Source organism: Dendropsophus ebraccatus, chromosome 4 (assembly GCF_027789765.1).
Source record: "Dendropsophus ebraccatus isolate aDenEbr1 chromosome 4, aDenEbr1.pat, whole genome shotgun sequence".
Classification (NCBI taxonomy): domain Eukaryota; kingdom Metazoa; phylum Chordata; class Amphibia; order Anura; family Hylidae; genus Dendropsophus; species Dendropsophus ebraccatus.
In genome coordinates, this window is record NC_091457.1 from 651,664 (window position 1) to 666,058 (window position 14,395).

Sequence of the window (14,395 nt, forward strand, 5' to 3'; positions counted from 1 at the left end):
ATGATGGTGGTCAGTGTCACTCCTGATCTCTGTATGATGGTGGTCAGTGTCACTCCTGATCTCTGTATGATGGTGGTCAGTGTCACTCCTGATCTCTGTATGATGGTGGTCAGTAATCCCGGTGGCAGTTCTGATCTCTGTATGATGGTGGTCAGTATTCCCGGTGGCACTCCTGATCTCTGTATGATGGTGGTCAGTATTCCCGGTGGCACTCCTAATCTCTGTATGATGGTGGTCAGTATTCCCGGTGGCAGTTCTGATCTCTGTATGATGGTGGTCAGTATTCCCGATGGCACTCCTGATCTCTGTATGATGGTGGCCAGTAATCCCGGTGGCACTCCTGATCTCTGTATGATGGTGGTCAGTGTCACTCCTGATCTCTGTATGATGGTGGTCAGTGTCACTCCTGATCTCTGTATGATGGTGGTCAGTGTCACTCCTGATCTCTGTATGATGGTGGTCAGTGTCACTCCTGATCTCTGTATGATGGTGGTCAGTAATCCTAGTGGCGGTCCAGCACAGAGCTGGGTAACAGCTGTAATCAGAGCTCAGAGAGGTCAGTGGTGACTGTCAGAGGAGATAGAGGGTAAGGTATTTGTAGATTAACTCTTTGTTGTCCTGTTTTGGTCTTTTATTTAGCTCTCTCCATAGGAGAACAATGAAGACAGGGGGAGAGCTTCAAACTGCTTTTTCATGATAAAAATGCATTTTTCAGCTAATAAACCAAATTACAAAGTTTCTTAAAATCACCTGGACTATTGATTTCTGCAAAAAAATCAATTTAAGGTAAAGGTAAGGTCCAGTTTAATTGGGATCCGATGTGTTTTTCCCCCTCATAATGAGGCCATCCAATTACAGGGGCCCACTCGGAGGTTCATCGGGGAAGATGTGGACTTCCTGAGTACATGAAGGTTATGTATGGAGTATTTCTCGAAATTATGTTATTTCGACTGATCCTGGATGAAGGTAAGTGTAGTACGCGGCAATAGCGTCGTATACATTTCTACAGATGAAGAGTATGAAGTAAATGCCCTGAGCCGGGGTGTGTCACAGATAAGACAAGTCCCACACAGCAGCCTATACATGGGGTTCAGGAAGTGTAATCCCACACACCGGCCTAGTCATGGTGTTCTGGAACTACAATCCCACACACCTGCCTAGTCATGGTGTTCTGGAACTACAATCCCACACACCGGCCTAGTCATGGTGTTCTGGAACTACAATCCACACACCGGCCTAGCCATGGTGTTCTGGAACTACAATCCCACACACCGGCCTAGTCATGGTGTTCTGGAACTACAATCCACACACCGGCCTAGTCATGGTGTTCTGGAACTACAATCCCACACACTGGCCTAGTCATGGGGTTCTGGAACTACAATCCCACACACTGGCCTAGTCATGGGGTTCTGGAACTACAATCCCACACACCGGCCTAGTCATGGGGTTCAGGAAGTGTGATCCCACACAGCGGCCTAGTCATGGGGTTCTGGAACTACAATCCCACACACCGGCCTAGTTGTGGTGTTCCTTGCTCTCTGATTCTATCACCAATCGGATCAAGCGTTTCTAAATTATCCGCTGTGCCCTCTATAGTTCATATTATTCTAGACCGCCGAACCCCACAAGACCTACTACTACTCCAGCCATTCAGGAACAAGGGAGGCTTGCTGGAACACCTCAAACCACAAGGGCTAGCCTGCCCTGCACCCTTTCTGCAAAGCGATGACGGAAACGTTATACAATCTAGAGCTGGCGGTGAAGATTAGCTGATCCTAAGCAACAGATCAGCTGATCGACTGTCAGGTGCCCCAAACAGAAGATGACCTAATGGCGGAAGACTCCCATAACTCACAAGACGAGATGTTGTGGAAGACAACAGGTGAAGGCCCCAGGGTAGAGAGGCTGGCTTATACAGCTGCAGTAACTCACCGATCCACAGGGGGCGTTCTGCAGGGACACAGTAAAGGTTCCGGATGAGAGGCTTTTCGCTAGGATGTACTGGCAGGGGGCGGGGAACGTGTATTTACGTCCATCAAACGTCATAATGTGAAAGTCTCCTGTAACGGAACATTCGGCTGCCAGATAAAGAAGAGGAGGGAATTAGGGTCCTATTCCACGGGACAATTATCGTTCGCATAATCGTTAACGATAAACGATCGCTATTACGAAAGACCTGAAATCGTTCACCTATTTACATGGAAAGATAATCGTTACTTATGATCGTTCTTGCGGTTGTCTTGTCGTGGCTATTGTGTTCGTCACTACTGCGAACGACCGAACGACGTCTTATTCAATGTGAACGATTTGTGAACGAGCAACGATAAAAAAGGTCCAGGTCTTATTGAACGATCAACGATTTCTCGTTCGGTCGTTAGTCGTTAACTGCTATTCAAACGAACGATTATAGTTTAGATTCAAACGATTTAACGATAATCTGAACGATAATCGTCCAGTGGAATAGGGCCCTTAGAGGCGGCCTCCTGTAGAGGTCTACGTACTCTCACCATTTGATGCAGAAATATGATACCCCCCCTTCCCCGACCACCACAAGGCCCAGCACTCACCGGGGCAGGTCAGCTCTGTGCACACCCACTTCCCTCCAGAGCAAGTGCTGCAAAAGAGGAAGACGACAAATCACAACTCCCACCACCTGCCCCGTGTAATGTATGTTCTCAGTGTGTCCCCTCCTCCTCCACTCCCCGACGTCCCCTCCTCCTCCACTCCCTGCCGCCGTCCCCTCCTCCTCCACTCCCCGCCGCCGTCCCCTCCTCCTCCACTCCCCGCCGCCGTCCCCTCCTCCTCCACTCCCCGCCGCCGTCCCCTCCTCCTCCACTCCCAGCCGTCCCCTCCTCCTCCACTCCCTGCCGCCGTCCCCTCCTCCTCCTCCACTCCCCGCCGTCCCCTCCTCCTCCACTCCCCGCCGTCCCCTCCTCCTCCACTCCCTGCCGCCGTCCCCTCCTCCTCCACTCCCTGCCGCCGTCCCCTCCTCCTCCACTCCCTGCCGCCGTCCCCTCCTCCTCCACTCCCCGCCGCCGTCCCCTCCTCCTCCACTCCCCGCCGCCGTCCCCTCCTCCTCCACTCCCTGCCGTCCCCTCCTCCTCCACTCCCTGCCGTCCCCTCCTCCTCCACTCCCCGCCGCCGTCCCCTCCTCCTCCACTCCCCGCCGCCGTCCCCTCCTCCTCCACTCCCCGCCGCCATCCCCTCCTCCTCCACTCCCAGACGTCCCCTCCTCCTCCTCCACTCCCCGCCGTCCCCTCCTCCTCCACTCCCAGACGTCCCCTCCTCCTCCACTCCCAGACGTCCCCTCCTCCTCCACTCCCAGACGTCCCCTCCTCCTCCACTCCCAGACGTCCCCTCCTCCTCCACTACCAGACGTCCCCTCCTCCTCCACTCCCAGACGTCCCCTCCTCCTCCACTCCCCGCCGTCCCCTCCTCCTCCACTCCCAGACGTCCCCTCCTCCTCCACTCCCCGCCGCCGTCCCCTCCTCCTCCACTCCCAGACGTCCCCTCCTCCTCCACTCCCAGACGTCCCCTCCTCCTCCACTCCCAGACGTCCCCTCCTCCTCCACTCCCAGACGTCCCCTCCTCCTCCACTCCCAGACGTCCCCTCCTCCTCCACTCCCTGACGTCCCCTCCTCCTCCACTCCCCGCCGTCCCCTCCTCCTCCACTCCCAGATGTCCCCTCCTCCTCCACTCCCAGATGTCCCCTCCTCCACACTCTTCTGAATCCCTCTGTCGCTCCTCCCTCTACACCCTTCCTCTGGACCCCACAGAGCAGTCAGACACCCACCAGTTGTTACACTGATCTTGAACCACAGCACCAGGTTGTCGGGAGACACCATGAAAATCGCAGGGACACTCGGTAGGATGAACACAAGTTCCATTTTCTAGAACCATTCCTGTAATCAGAAGGATGAAGATTTGTAAGGACCGATAAAGAATGGAGTGTCAGAGGGTCACCTGAGCTGGTACCTTGGGACCCCCACAGCCCGTAACTCACAGGACAGTCATCTCACTGAGGAGAGTCCACATGACCCCCGCAACTCACAGGACAGTCTCATCTCACTGCAGAGAGTCCACACGAACAACGCAACTCACAGGACAGTCTCATCTCACTGAGGAAAGTCCACATGACCCCCGCAACTCACAGGACAGTCATCTCACTGAGGAGAGTCCACATGACCCCCGCAACTCACAGGACAGTCTCATCTCACTGCAGAGAGTCCACACGAACAACGCAACTCACAGGACAGTCTCATCTCACTGCAGAGAGTCCACATGACCCCCGCAACTCACAGGACAGTCTCATCTCACTGAGGAGAGTCCACATGACCCCCGCAACTCACAGGACAGTCTCATCTCACTGAGGAGAGTCCACATGACCCCCGCAACTCACAGGACAGTCATCTCACTGAGGAGAGTCCACATGACCCCCGCAACTCACAGGACAGTCTCATCTCACTGAGGAAAGTCCACATGACCCCCGCAACTCACAGGACAGTCTCATCTCACTGAGGAGAGTCCACATGACCCCCGCAACTCACAGGACAGTCTCATCTCACTGCAGAGAGTCCACACGAACAACGCAACTCACAGGACAGTCATCTCACTGAGGAGAGTCCACATGACCCCAGCAACTCACAGGACAGTCATCTCACTGAGGAGAGTCCACATGACCCCCGCAACTCACAGGACAGTCTCATCTCACTGAGGAAAGTCCACATGACCCCCGCAACTCACAGGACAGTCTCATCTCACTGAGGAGAGTCCACATGACCCCCGCAACTCACAGGACAGTCTCATCTCACTGCAGAGAGTCCACACGAACAACGCAACTCACAGGACAGTCTCATCTCACTGAGGAAAGTCCACATGACCCCCGCAACTCACAGGACAGTCTCATCTCACTGTAGAGTCCATAGGACCAGAACCAAGGACAGCCCCTCTGATTCCTAGAAAACGCTGCCCCATACATAGCACAACCTGCACGGCCACAGATGAGTTACCCTCAGGACAGTAGCAGCCGTCTACACAGGAGATCTCGCTGTCCATGCACGGCTTTCTCTGGTGGCACAAAGTGGGACAACACTGGATACACTCTCTGTATACAAAGCCGGGGTCACAGGTCACGTCTGTGCGGGGAGAACACAGCAATCATACATATATACACTATATACAGATATATATATACCATAGAGAGCAGAGAGAACACAGCAATCATACATATATACACTATATACAGATATATATATACCATAGAGAGCAGAGAGAACACAGCAATCATACATATATACACTATATACAGATATATATACCATAGAGAGCAGGGAGAACACAGCAATCATACATATATACACTATATACAGATATATATACCATAGAGAGCAGGGAGAACACAGCAATCATACATATATACACTATATACAGATATATATACCATAAAGAGCAGGGAGATAAACAGCAGGATGAAAGTATACACAACAGTATCATATGGACATATATACCATAGTGCAGGATACAGAGTATACAGAGGTACAATAGTGTAACGTACCACACTTTTTGTACACGTTCCTCCATCCCTGTAGTGGGTGTCCGGCATGGGCGCAGGTGCGGGCGTACTCAGTCAGAGCTCTACACCAGCTGCCGACGTCACCATCCGACCTGCCAATACACAAGAGATGGAAAATACCAACGTCTCCTCATATACATCCTGTACAGGGACATATAGATGGATACAGCCGCAGTCTCCTCCCCATATACATCCTGTACAGGGACATCTATAGATGGATACAGCCGCAGTCTCCTCCCCATATACATCCTGTACAGGGACATATAGATGGATACAGCCGCAGTCTCCTCCCCATATACATCCTGTACAGGGACATATAGATGGATACAGCCGCAGTCTCCTCCCTATATACATCCTGTACAGGGACATATAGATGGATACAGCCGCAGTCTCCTCCCCATATACATCCTGTACAGGGACATATAGATGGATACAGCCGCATGTCTCCTCCCCATATACATCCTGTACAGGGACATATAGATGGATACAGCCGCAGTCTCCTCCCCATATACATCCTGTACAGGGACATATAGATGGATACAGCCGCAGTCTCCTCCCCATATACATCCTGTACAGGGACATATAGATGGATACAGCCGCAGTCTCCTCCCCATATACATCCTGTACAGGGACATATAGATGGATACAGCCGCAGTCTCCTCCCCATATACATCCTGTACAGGGACATATACATGGATACAGCCGCAGTCTCCTCCCCATATACATCCTGTACAGGGACATATAGATGGATACAGCCGCAGTCACTTCCCCATATACATCCTGTACAGGGACATATAGATGGATACAGCCGCAGTCTCCTCCCCATATACATCCTGTACAGGGACATATAGATGGATACAGCCGCAGTCTCCTCATATACATCCTGTACAGGGACATATAGATGGATACAGCCGCAGTCTCCTCCCCATATACATCCTGTACAGGGACATATAGATGGATACAGCAGCAGTCACCTCCCCATATACATCCTGTACAGGGACATATAGATGGATACAGCCGCAGTCTCCTCCCCATATACATCCTGTACAGGGACATATAGATGGATACAGCCGCAGTCTCCTCCCCATATACATCCTGTACAGGGACATATAGATGGATACAGCCGTATGTCTCCTCCCCATATACATCCTGTACAGGGACATATAGATGGATACAGCCGCAGTCTCCTCCCTCTATAAATCCTGTACAGGGACATATAGATGGATACAGCCGCAGTCTCCTCATATACATCCTGTACAGGGACATATAGATGGATACAGCCGTATGTCTCCTCCCCATATACATCCTGTACAGGGACATATAGATGGATACAGCCGCAGTCTCCTCCCTATATAAATCCTGTACAGGGACATATAGATGGATACAGCCGCAGTCTCCTCCCCATATACATCCTGTACAGGGACATATAGATGGATACAGCCGCAGTCTCCTCCCCATATACATCCTGTACAGGGACATATAGATGGATACAGCCGCAGTCACCTCCCCATATACATCCTGTACAGGGACATATAGATGGATACAGCCGCAGTCACCTCCCCATATACATCCTGTACAGGGACATATAGATGGATACAGCCGCAGTCACCTCCCCATATACATCCTGTACAGGGACATATAGATGGATACAGCCGCAGTCACCTCCCCATATACATCCTGTACAGGGACATATAGATGGATACAGCCGCAGTCTCCTCATATACATCCTGTACAGGGACATATAGATGGATACAGCCGCAGTCTCCTCATATACATCCTGTACAGGGACATATAGATGGATACAGCCGCATGTCTCCTCCCCATATACATCCTGTACAGGGACATATAGATGGATACAGCCGCAGTCTCCTCCCCATATACATCCTGTACAGGGACATATAGATGGATACAGCCGCAGTCTCCTCCCCATATACATCCTGTACAGGGACATATAGATGGATACAGCCGCATGTCTCCTCCCCATATACATCCTGTACAGGGACATATAGATGGATACAGCCGCAGTCTCCTCCCTATATACATCCTGTACAGGGACATATAGATGGATACAGCCGCAGTCTCCTCATATACATCCTGTACAGGGACATATAGATGGATACAGCCGCAGTCACTTCCCCATATACATCCTGTACAGGGACATATAGATGGATACAGCCGCAGTCTCCTCATATACATCCTGTACAGGGACATATAGATGGATACAGCCGCAGTCTCCTCCCCATATACATCCTGTACAGGGACATATAGATGGATACAGCCGCAGTCACCTCCCCATATACATCCTGTACAGGGACATATAGATGGATACAGCCGCAGTCTCCTCCCTATATACATCCTGTACAGGGACATATAGATGGACATGTCTTGAAGATTGTGGACAGATCCAGCACAGACTCGGTGGCCACTTACATGCACAGGTCATCCGCGCAGCTCGCCATGAAGGGCAGTGGACTCACCAACTCGTGACAACTCTGAAAAGGAGCCTGGAGTAACGCGCTGCAGAGAGAGTGCGCCACCTATTGGGAGAACATAAAGATCACGGGGCAGATGTATGAAAGGGCAAAAATATACACCTGGTGTAAACTGCCCACAGCAACCAATCAGCAAGCAGAATCCAAACCGATAATCCAGAACATTCCCCAGACCGATAATCCAGAACATTCCCCAGACCGATAATCCAGAACATTCCCCAGACCGATAATCCAGAACATTCCCCAGACCGATAATCCAGAACATTCCCCAGACCGATAATCCAGAACATTCCCCAGACCGATAATCCAGAACATTCCCCAGACCGATAATCCAGAACATTCCCCAGACCGATAATCCAGAACATTCCCCAGACCGATAATCCAGAACATTCCCCAGACCGATAATCCAGAACATTCCCCAGACCGATAATCCAGAACATTCCCCAGACCGATAATCCAGAACATTTGTAGCCGTGTTACAGGCCGGAGGAGGCAGTAAGTGGTCTGCAGAAGGCGGCGTACCCAGTGGTGGCACAGCTGTTCCCTCTTGCTATGGGGTCACTCCCGCCCTGTGGGGTCCGCTCCCAATGTGGCCTGACCACCACCGCCACATGTTAGCCAGGCACCCAGCTAGGTGGAACTGTGGTTGACATCACTGCCATCAATGCTGCATCAGGTGCAGCCAGTGGGGAGCAATCTGCCCCGCACACAGGCATGTCCGCCTCCGACCCTTCTGCCCCGCACACAGGCATGTCCGCCCCCGGCCCTTCTCCTGCCCCGCACACAGGCATGTCCGCCCCCGGCCCTTCTCCTGCCCCGCACACAGGCATGTCCGCCTCCGACCCTTCTGCCCCGCACACAGGCATGTCCGCCCCCGGCCCTTCTCCTGCCCCGCACACAGGCATGTCCGCCCCCGGCCCTTCTCCTGCCCCGCACACAGGCATGTCCGCCTCCGACCCTTCTGCCCCGCACACAGGCATGTCCGCCCCCTGCCCTTCTGCCCCGCACACAGGCATGTCCGCCCCCGGCCCTTCTGCCCCGCACACAGGCATGTCCGCCTCCGACCCTTCTGCCCCGCACACAGGCATGTCCGCCCCCTGCCCTTCTGCCCCGCACACAGGCATGTCCGCCCCCGGCCCTTCTCCTGCCCCGCACACAGGCATGTCCGCCCCCGGCCCTTCTCCTGCCCCGCACACAGGCATGTCCGCCCCCGACCCTTCTCCTGCCCCGCACACAGGCATGTCCGCCCCCTGCCCTTCTCCTGCCCCGCACACAGGCATGTCCGCCCCCGGCCCTTCTCCTGCCCCGCACACAGGCATGTCTGCCCCCGGCCCTTCTCCTGCCCCGCACACAGGCATGTCCGCCCCCGACCCTTCTCCTGCCCCGCACACAGGCATGTCCGCCCCCGGCCCTTCTCCTGCCCCGCACACAGGCATGTCCGCCCCCGGCCCTTCTCCTGCCCCCTGTCCTTCTCCTGCCCCGCACACAGGCATGTCTGCCCCCGGCCCTTCTCCTGCCCCCTGCCCTTCTCCTGCCCCGCACACAGGCATGTCCGCCCCCGGCCCTTCTCCTGCCCCGCACACAGGCATGTCCGCCCCCGGCCCTTCTCCTGCCCCGCACACAGGCATGTCCGCCCCCGGCCCTTCTCCTGCCCCGCACACAGGCATGTCTGCCCCCGGCCCTTCTCCTGCCCCGCACACAGGCATGTCCGCCCCCTGCCCTTCTGCCCCGCACACAGGCATGTCCGCCCCCTGCCCTTCTGCCCCGCACACAGGCATGTCCGCCCCCGGCCCTTCTCCTGCCCCGCACACAGGCATGTCCGCCCCCGGCCCTTCTGCCCCGCACACAGGCATGTCCGCCCCCTGCCCTTCTGCCCCGCACACAGGCATGTCCGCCCCCTGCCCTTCTGCCCCGCACACAGGCATGTCCGCCCCCTGCCCTTCTGCCCCGCACACAGGCATGTCCGCCCCCTGCCCTTCTGCCCCGCACACAGGCATGTCCGCCCCCGGCCCTTCTCCTGCCCCGCACACAGGCATGTCCGCCCCCGGCCCTTCTGCCCCGCACACAGGCATGTCCGCCCCCGGCCCTTCTCCTGCCCCCTGCCCTTCTCCTGCCCCGCACACAGGCATGTCCGCCCCCGGCCCTTCTCCTGCCCCGCACACAGGCATGTCCGCCCCCTGCCCTTCTGCCCCGCACACAGGCATGTCCGCCCCCTGCCCTTCTGCCCCGCACACAGGCATGTCCGCCCCCTGCCCTTCTGCCCCGCACACAGGCATGTCCGCCCCCTGCCCTTCTGCCCCGCACACAGGCATGTCCGCCCCCTGCCCTTCTCCTGCCCCGCATACAGGCATGTCCGCCCCCTGCCCTTCTACTGCCCCGCACACAGGCATGTCCGCCCCCTGCCCCTTCTGCCCCGCACACAGGCATGTCCGCCCCCTGCCCTTCTGCCCCGCACACAGGCATGTCCGCCCCCGGCCCTTCTCCTGCCCCCTGTCCTTCTCCTGCCCCGCACACAGGCATGTCCGCCCCCTGCCCTTCTGCCCCACACACAGGCATGTCCGCCCCCTGCCCTTCTGCCCCGCACACAGGCATGTCCGCCCCCGGCCCTTCTCCTGCCCCACACACAGGCATGTCCGCCCCCTGCCCTTCTGCCCCGCACACAGGCATGTCCGCCCCTTCTCCTGCCCCACACACAGGCATGTCTGCCCCCGGCCCTTCTCCTGCCCCACACACAGGCATGTCCGCCCCCGGCCCTTCTCCTGCCCCGCACACAGGCATGTCCGCCCCCGGCCCTTCTCCTGCCCCACACACAGGTATGTCCGCCCCCGGCCCTTCTCCTGCCCCGCACACAGGCATGTCCGCCCCCGACCCTTCTCCTGCCCCGCACACAGGCATGTCCGCCCCCGGCCCTTCTCCTGCCCCGCACACAGGCATGTCCGCCCCCGGCCCTTCTCCTGCCCCCTGTCCTTCTCCTGCCCCGCACACAGGCATGTCTGCCCCCGGCCCTTCTCCTGCCCCCTGCCCTTCTCCTGCCCCACACACAGGCATGTCCGCCCCCGGCCCTTCTCCTGCCCCGCACACAGGCATGTCTGCCCCCGGCCCTTCTCCTGCCCCGCACACAGGCATGTCTGCCCCCGGCCCTTCTCCTGCCCCGCACACAGGCATGTCCGCCCCCTGCCCTTCTGCCCCACACACAGGCATGTCCGCCCCCTGCCCTTCTGCCCCGCACACAGGCATGTCCGCCCCCGGCCCTTCTCCTGCCCCCCACACAGGCAGGTCCGCCCCCGGCCCTTCTGCCCCGCACACAGGCATGTCCGCCCCCTGCCCTTCTGCCCCGCACACAGGCATGTCCGCCCCCTGCCCTTCTGCCCCGCACACAGGCATGTCCGCCCCCTGCCCTTCTGCCCCGCACACAGGCATGTCCGCCCCCCGCCCTTCGGCCCCGCACACAGGCATGTCCGCCCCCGGCCCTTCTCCTGCCCCGCACACAGGCATGTCCGCCCCCGGCACTTCTGCCCCGCACACAGGCATGTCCGCCCCCGGCCCTTCTCCTGCCCCCTGCCCTTCTCCTGCCCCGCACACAGGCATGTCCGCCCCCGGCCCTTCTCCTGCCCCGCACACAGGCATGTCCGCCCCCTGCCCTTCTGCCCCGCACACAGGCATGTCCGCCCCCTGCCCTTCTGCCCCGCACACAGGCATGTCCGCCCCCTGCCCTTCTGCCCCGCACACAGGCATGTCCGCCCCCTGCCCTTCTCCTGCCCCGCATACAGGCATGTCCGCCCCCTGCCCTTCTACTGCCCCGCACACAGGCATGTCCGCCCCCTGCCCTTCTGCCCCGCACACAGGCATGTCCGCCCCCTGCCCTTCTGCCCCGCACACAGGCATGTCCGCCCCCTGCCCTTCTGCCCCGCACACAGGCATGTCCGCCCCCGGCCCTTCTCCTGCCCCCTGTCCTTCTCCTGCCCCGCACACAGGCATGTCCGCCCCCTGCCCTTCTGCCCCACACACAGGCATGTCCGCCCCCTGCCCTTCTGCCCCGCACACAGGCATGTCCGCCCCCGGCCCTTCTCCTGCCCCACACACAGGCATGTCCGCCCCCTGCCCTTCTGCCCCGCACACAGGCATGTCCGCCCCTTCTCCTGCCCCACACACAGGCATGTCTGCCCCCGGCCCTTCTCCTGCCCCACACACAGGCATGTCCGCCCCCGGCCCTTCTCCTGCCCCGCACACAGGCATGTCCGCCCCCGGCCCTTCTCCTGCCCCCGGCCCTTCTCCTGCCCCACACACAGGTATGTCCGCCCCCGGCCCTTCTCCTGCCCCGCACACAGGCATGTCCGCCCCCGGCCCTTCTCCTGCCCCGCACACAGGCATGTCCGCCCCCGGCGCTTTTCCTGCCCCGCACACAGGCATGTCTGCCCCCGGCCCTTCTCCTGCCCCACACACAGGCATGTCCGCCCCCGACCCTTCTCCTGCCCCCGGCCCTTCTCCTGCCCCACACACAGGCATGTCCGCCCCCGGCCCTTCTCCTGCCCCCTGCCCTTCTCCTGCCCCGCACACAGGCATGTCTGCCCCCGGCCCTTCTCCTGCCCCCTGCCCTTCTCCTGCCCCGCACACAGGCATGTCTGCCCCCGGCCCTTCTCCTGCCCCCTGCCCTTCTCCTGCCCCGCACACAGGCATGTCTGCCCCCGGCCCTTCTCCTGCCCCGCACACAGGCATGTCCGCCCCCGGCCCTTCTCCTGCCCCGCATACAGGCATCTCCGCCCCCGGCGCTTTTCCTGCCCCGCACACAGGCATGTCCGCCCCCGGCGCTTTTCCTGCCCCGCACACAGGCATGTCCGCCCCCTGCCCTTCTCCTGCCCCGCACACAGGTATGTCCGCCCCCGGCCCTTCTCCTGCCCCCTACCCTTCTACTGCCCCCTGCCCTTCCCCTGCCCCGCACACAGGCATGTCCGCCCCCTGCCCTTCTCCTGCCCCCTACCCTTCTACTGCCCCCTGCCCTTCCCCTGCCCCGCACACAGGCATGTCCGCCCCCGGCCCTTCTCCTGCCCCACACACAGGCATGTCCGCCCCCGGCCCTTCTTCTGCCCCGCACACAGGCATGTCTGCCCCCGGCCCTTCTTCTGCCCCGCACACAGGCATGTCTGCCCCCGGCCCTTCTCCTGCCCCGCACACAGGCATGTCCGCCCCCGGCCCTTCTCCTGCCCCGCATACAGGCATGTCCGCCCCCGGCGCTTTTCCTGCCCCGCACACAGGCATGTCCGCCCCCGGCGCTTTTCCTGCCCCGCACACAGGCATGTCCGCCCCCGGCCCTTCTCCTGCCCCGCACACAGGCATGTCCGCCCCCGGCCCTTCTCCTGCCCCCTACCCTTCTACTGCCCCCTGCCCTTCCCCTGCCCCGCACACAGGCATGTCCGCCCCCTGCCCTTCTCCTGCCCCCTACCCTTCTACTGCCCCCTGCCCTTCCCCTGCCCCGCACACAGGCATGTCTGCCCCCGGCCCTTCTCCTGCCCCACACACAGGCATGTCCGCCCCCGGCCCTTCTTCTGCCCCGCACACAGGCATGTCTGCCCCCGGCCCTTCTTCTGCCCCGCACACAGGCATGTCTGCCCCCGGCCCTTCTCCTGCCCCGCACACAGGCATGTCTGCCCCCGGCCCTTCTACTGCCCCCGGCCCTTCTCCTGCCCCGCACACAGGCATGTCCGCCCCCGTCTGGGAACTTTTCAGTCTCTGGTGGTTGGTGAACAATACTGTCAGTGTGAAAGTGTCGGAGTCCGGTGACCGGGGGCCCTGCTGTGCCAGTACCATATATGTGCCAGTGTACCGTACCATATCTGCGCGCCAGTGTACCGTACCATATCTGCGCCAGTGTACCATACCATATCTGCGCCAGTGTACCGTACCATATCTGCGCCAGTGTACCGTACCATATCTGCGCCAGTGTACCGTACCATATCTGCGCGCCAGTGTACCGTACCATATCTGCGCCAGTGTACCGTACCATATCTGCGCCAGTGTACCGTACCATATCTGCGCCAGTGTACCGTACCATATGTGCGCCAGTGTACCGTACCATATGTGCGCCAGTGTACCACATCTGCGCGCCAGTGTACCACACCTGTGCGCCAGTACCACACCTGTGCGCCAGTACCACACCTGTGCGCCAGTACCACACCTGTGCGCCAGTACCACACCTGTGCGCCAGTACCACACCTATGCGCCAGTACCACACCTGTGCGCCAGTACCACACCTGTGCGCCAGTACCACACCTGCGCGCCAGTACCACACCTGCGCGCCAGTACCACATCTGCGCGCCAGTGTACCACACCTGCG

At 59.0% G+C, this 14,395-nt stretch overlaps 1 protein-coding gene across 1 annotated transcript in view; it reads right to left on the minus strand.

The window, feature by feature from the left end:
• The window catches only part of OTOG (otogelin), a 230,428-nt gene that overhangs the window by 167,185 nt on the left and 48,848 nt on the right, over window positions 1-14,395 (minus strand). The window contains exons 10-15 of the mRNA XM_069967756.1: window positions 8,003-8,109; window positions 5,555-5,664; window positions 5,010-5,135; window positions 3,794-3,902; window positions 2,568-2,614; window positions 1,933-2,078 (exon numbers count right to left, since the gene is read on the minus strand). Coding sequence (XP_069823857.1) covers window positions 1,933-2,078; window positions 2,568-2,614; window positions 3,794-3,902; window positions 5,010-5,135; window positions 5,555-5,664; window positions 8,003-8,109 — 645 coding nt within the window. The remainder of the gene's footprint in view (window positions 1-1,932; window positions 2,079-2,567; window positions 2,615-3,793; window positions 3,903-5,009; window positions 5,136-5,554; window positions 5,665-8,002; window positions 8,110-14,395) is intronic.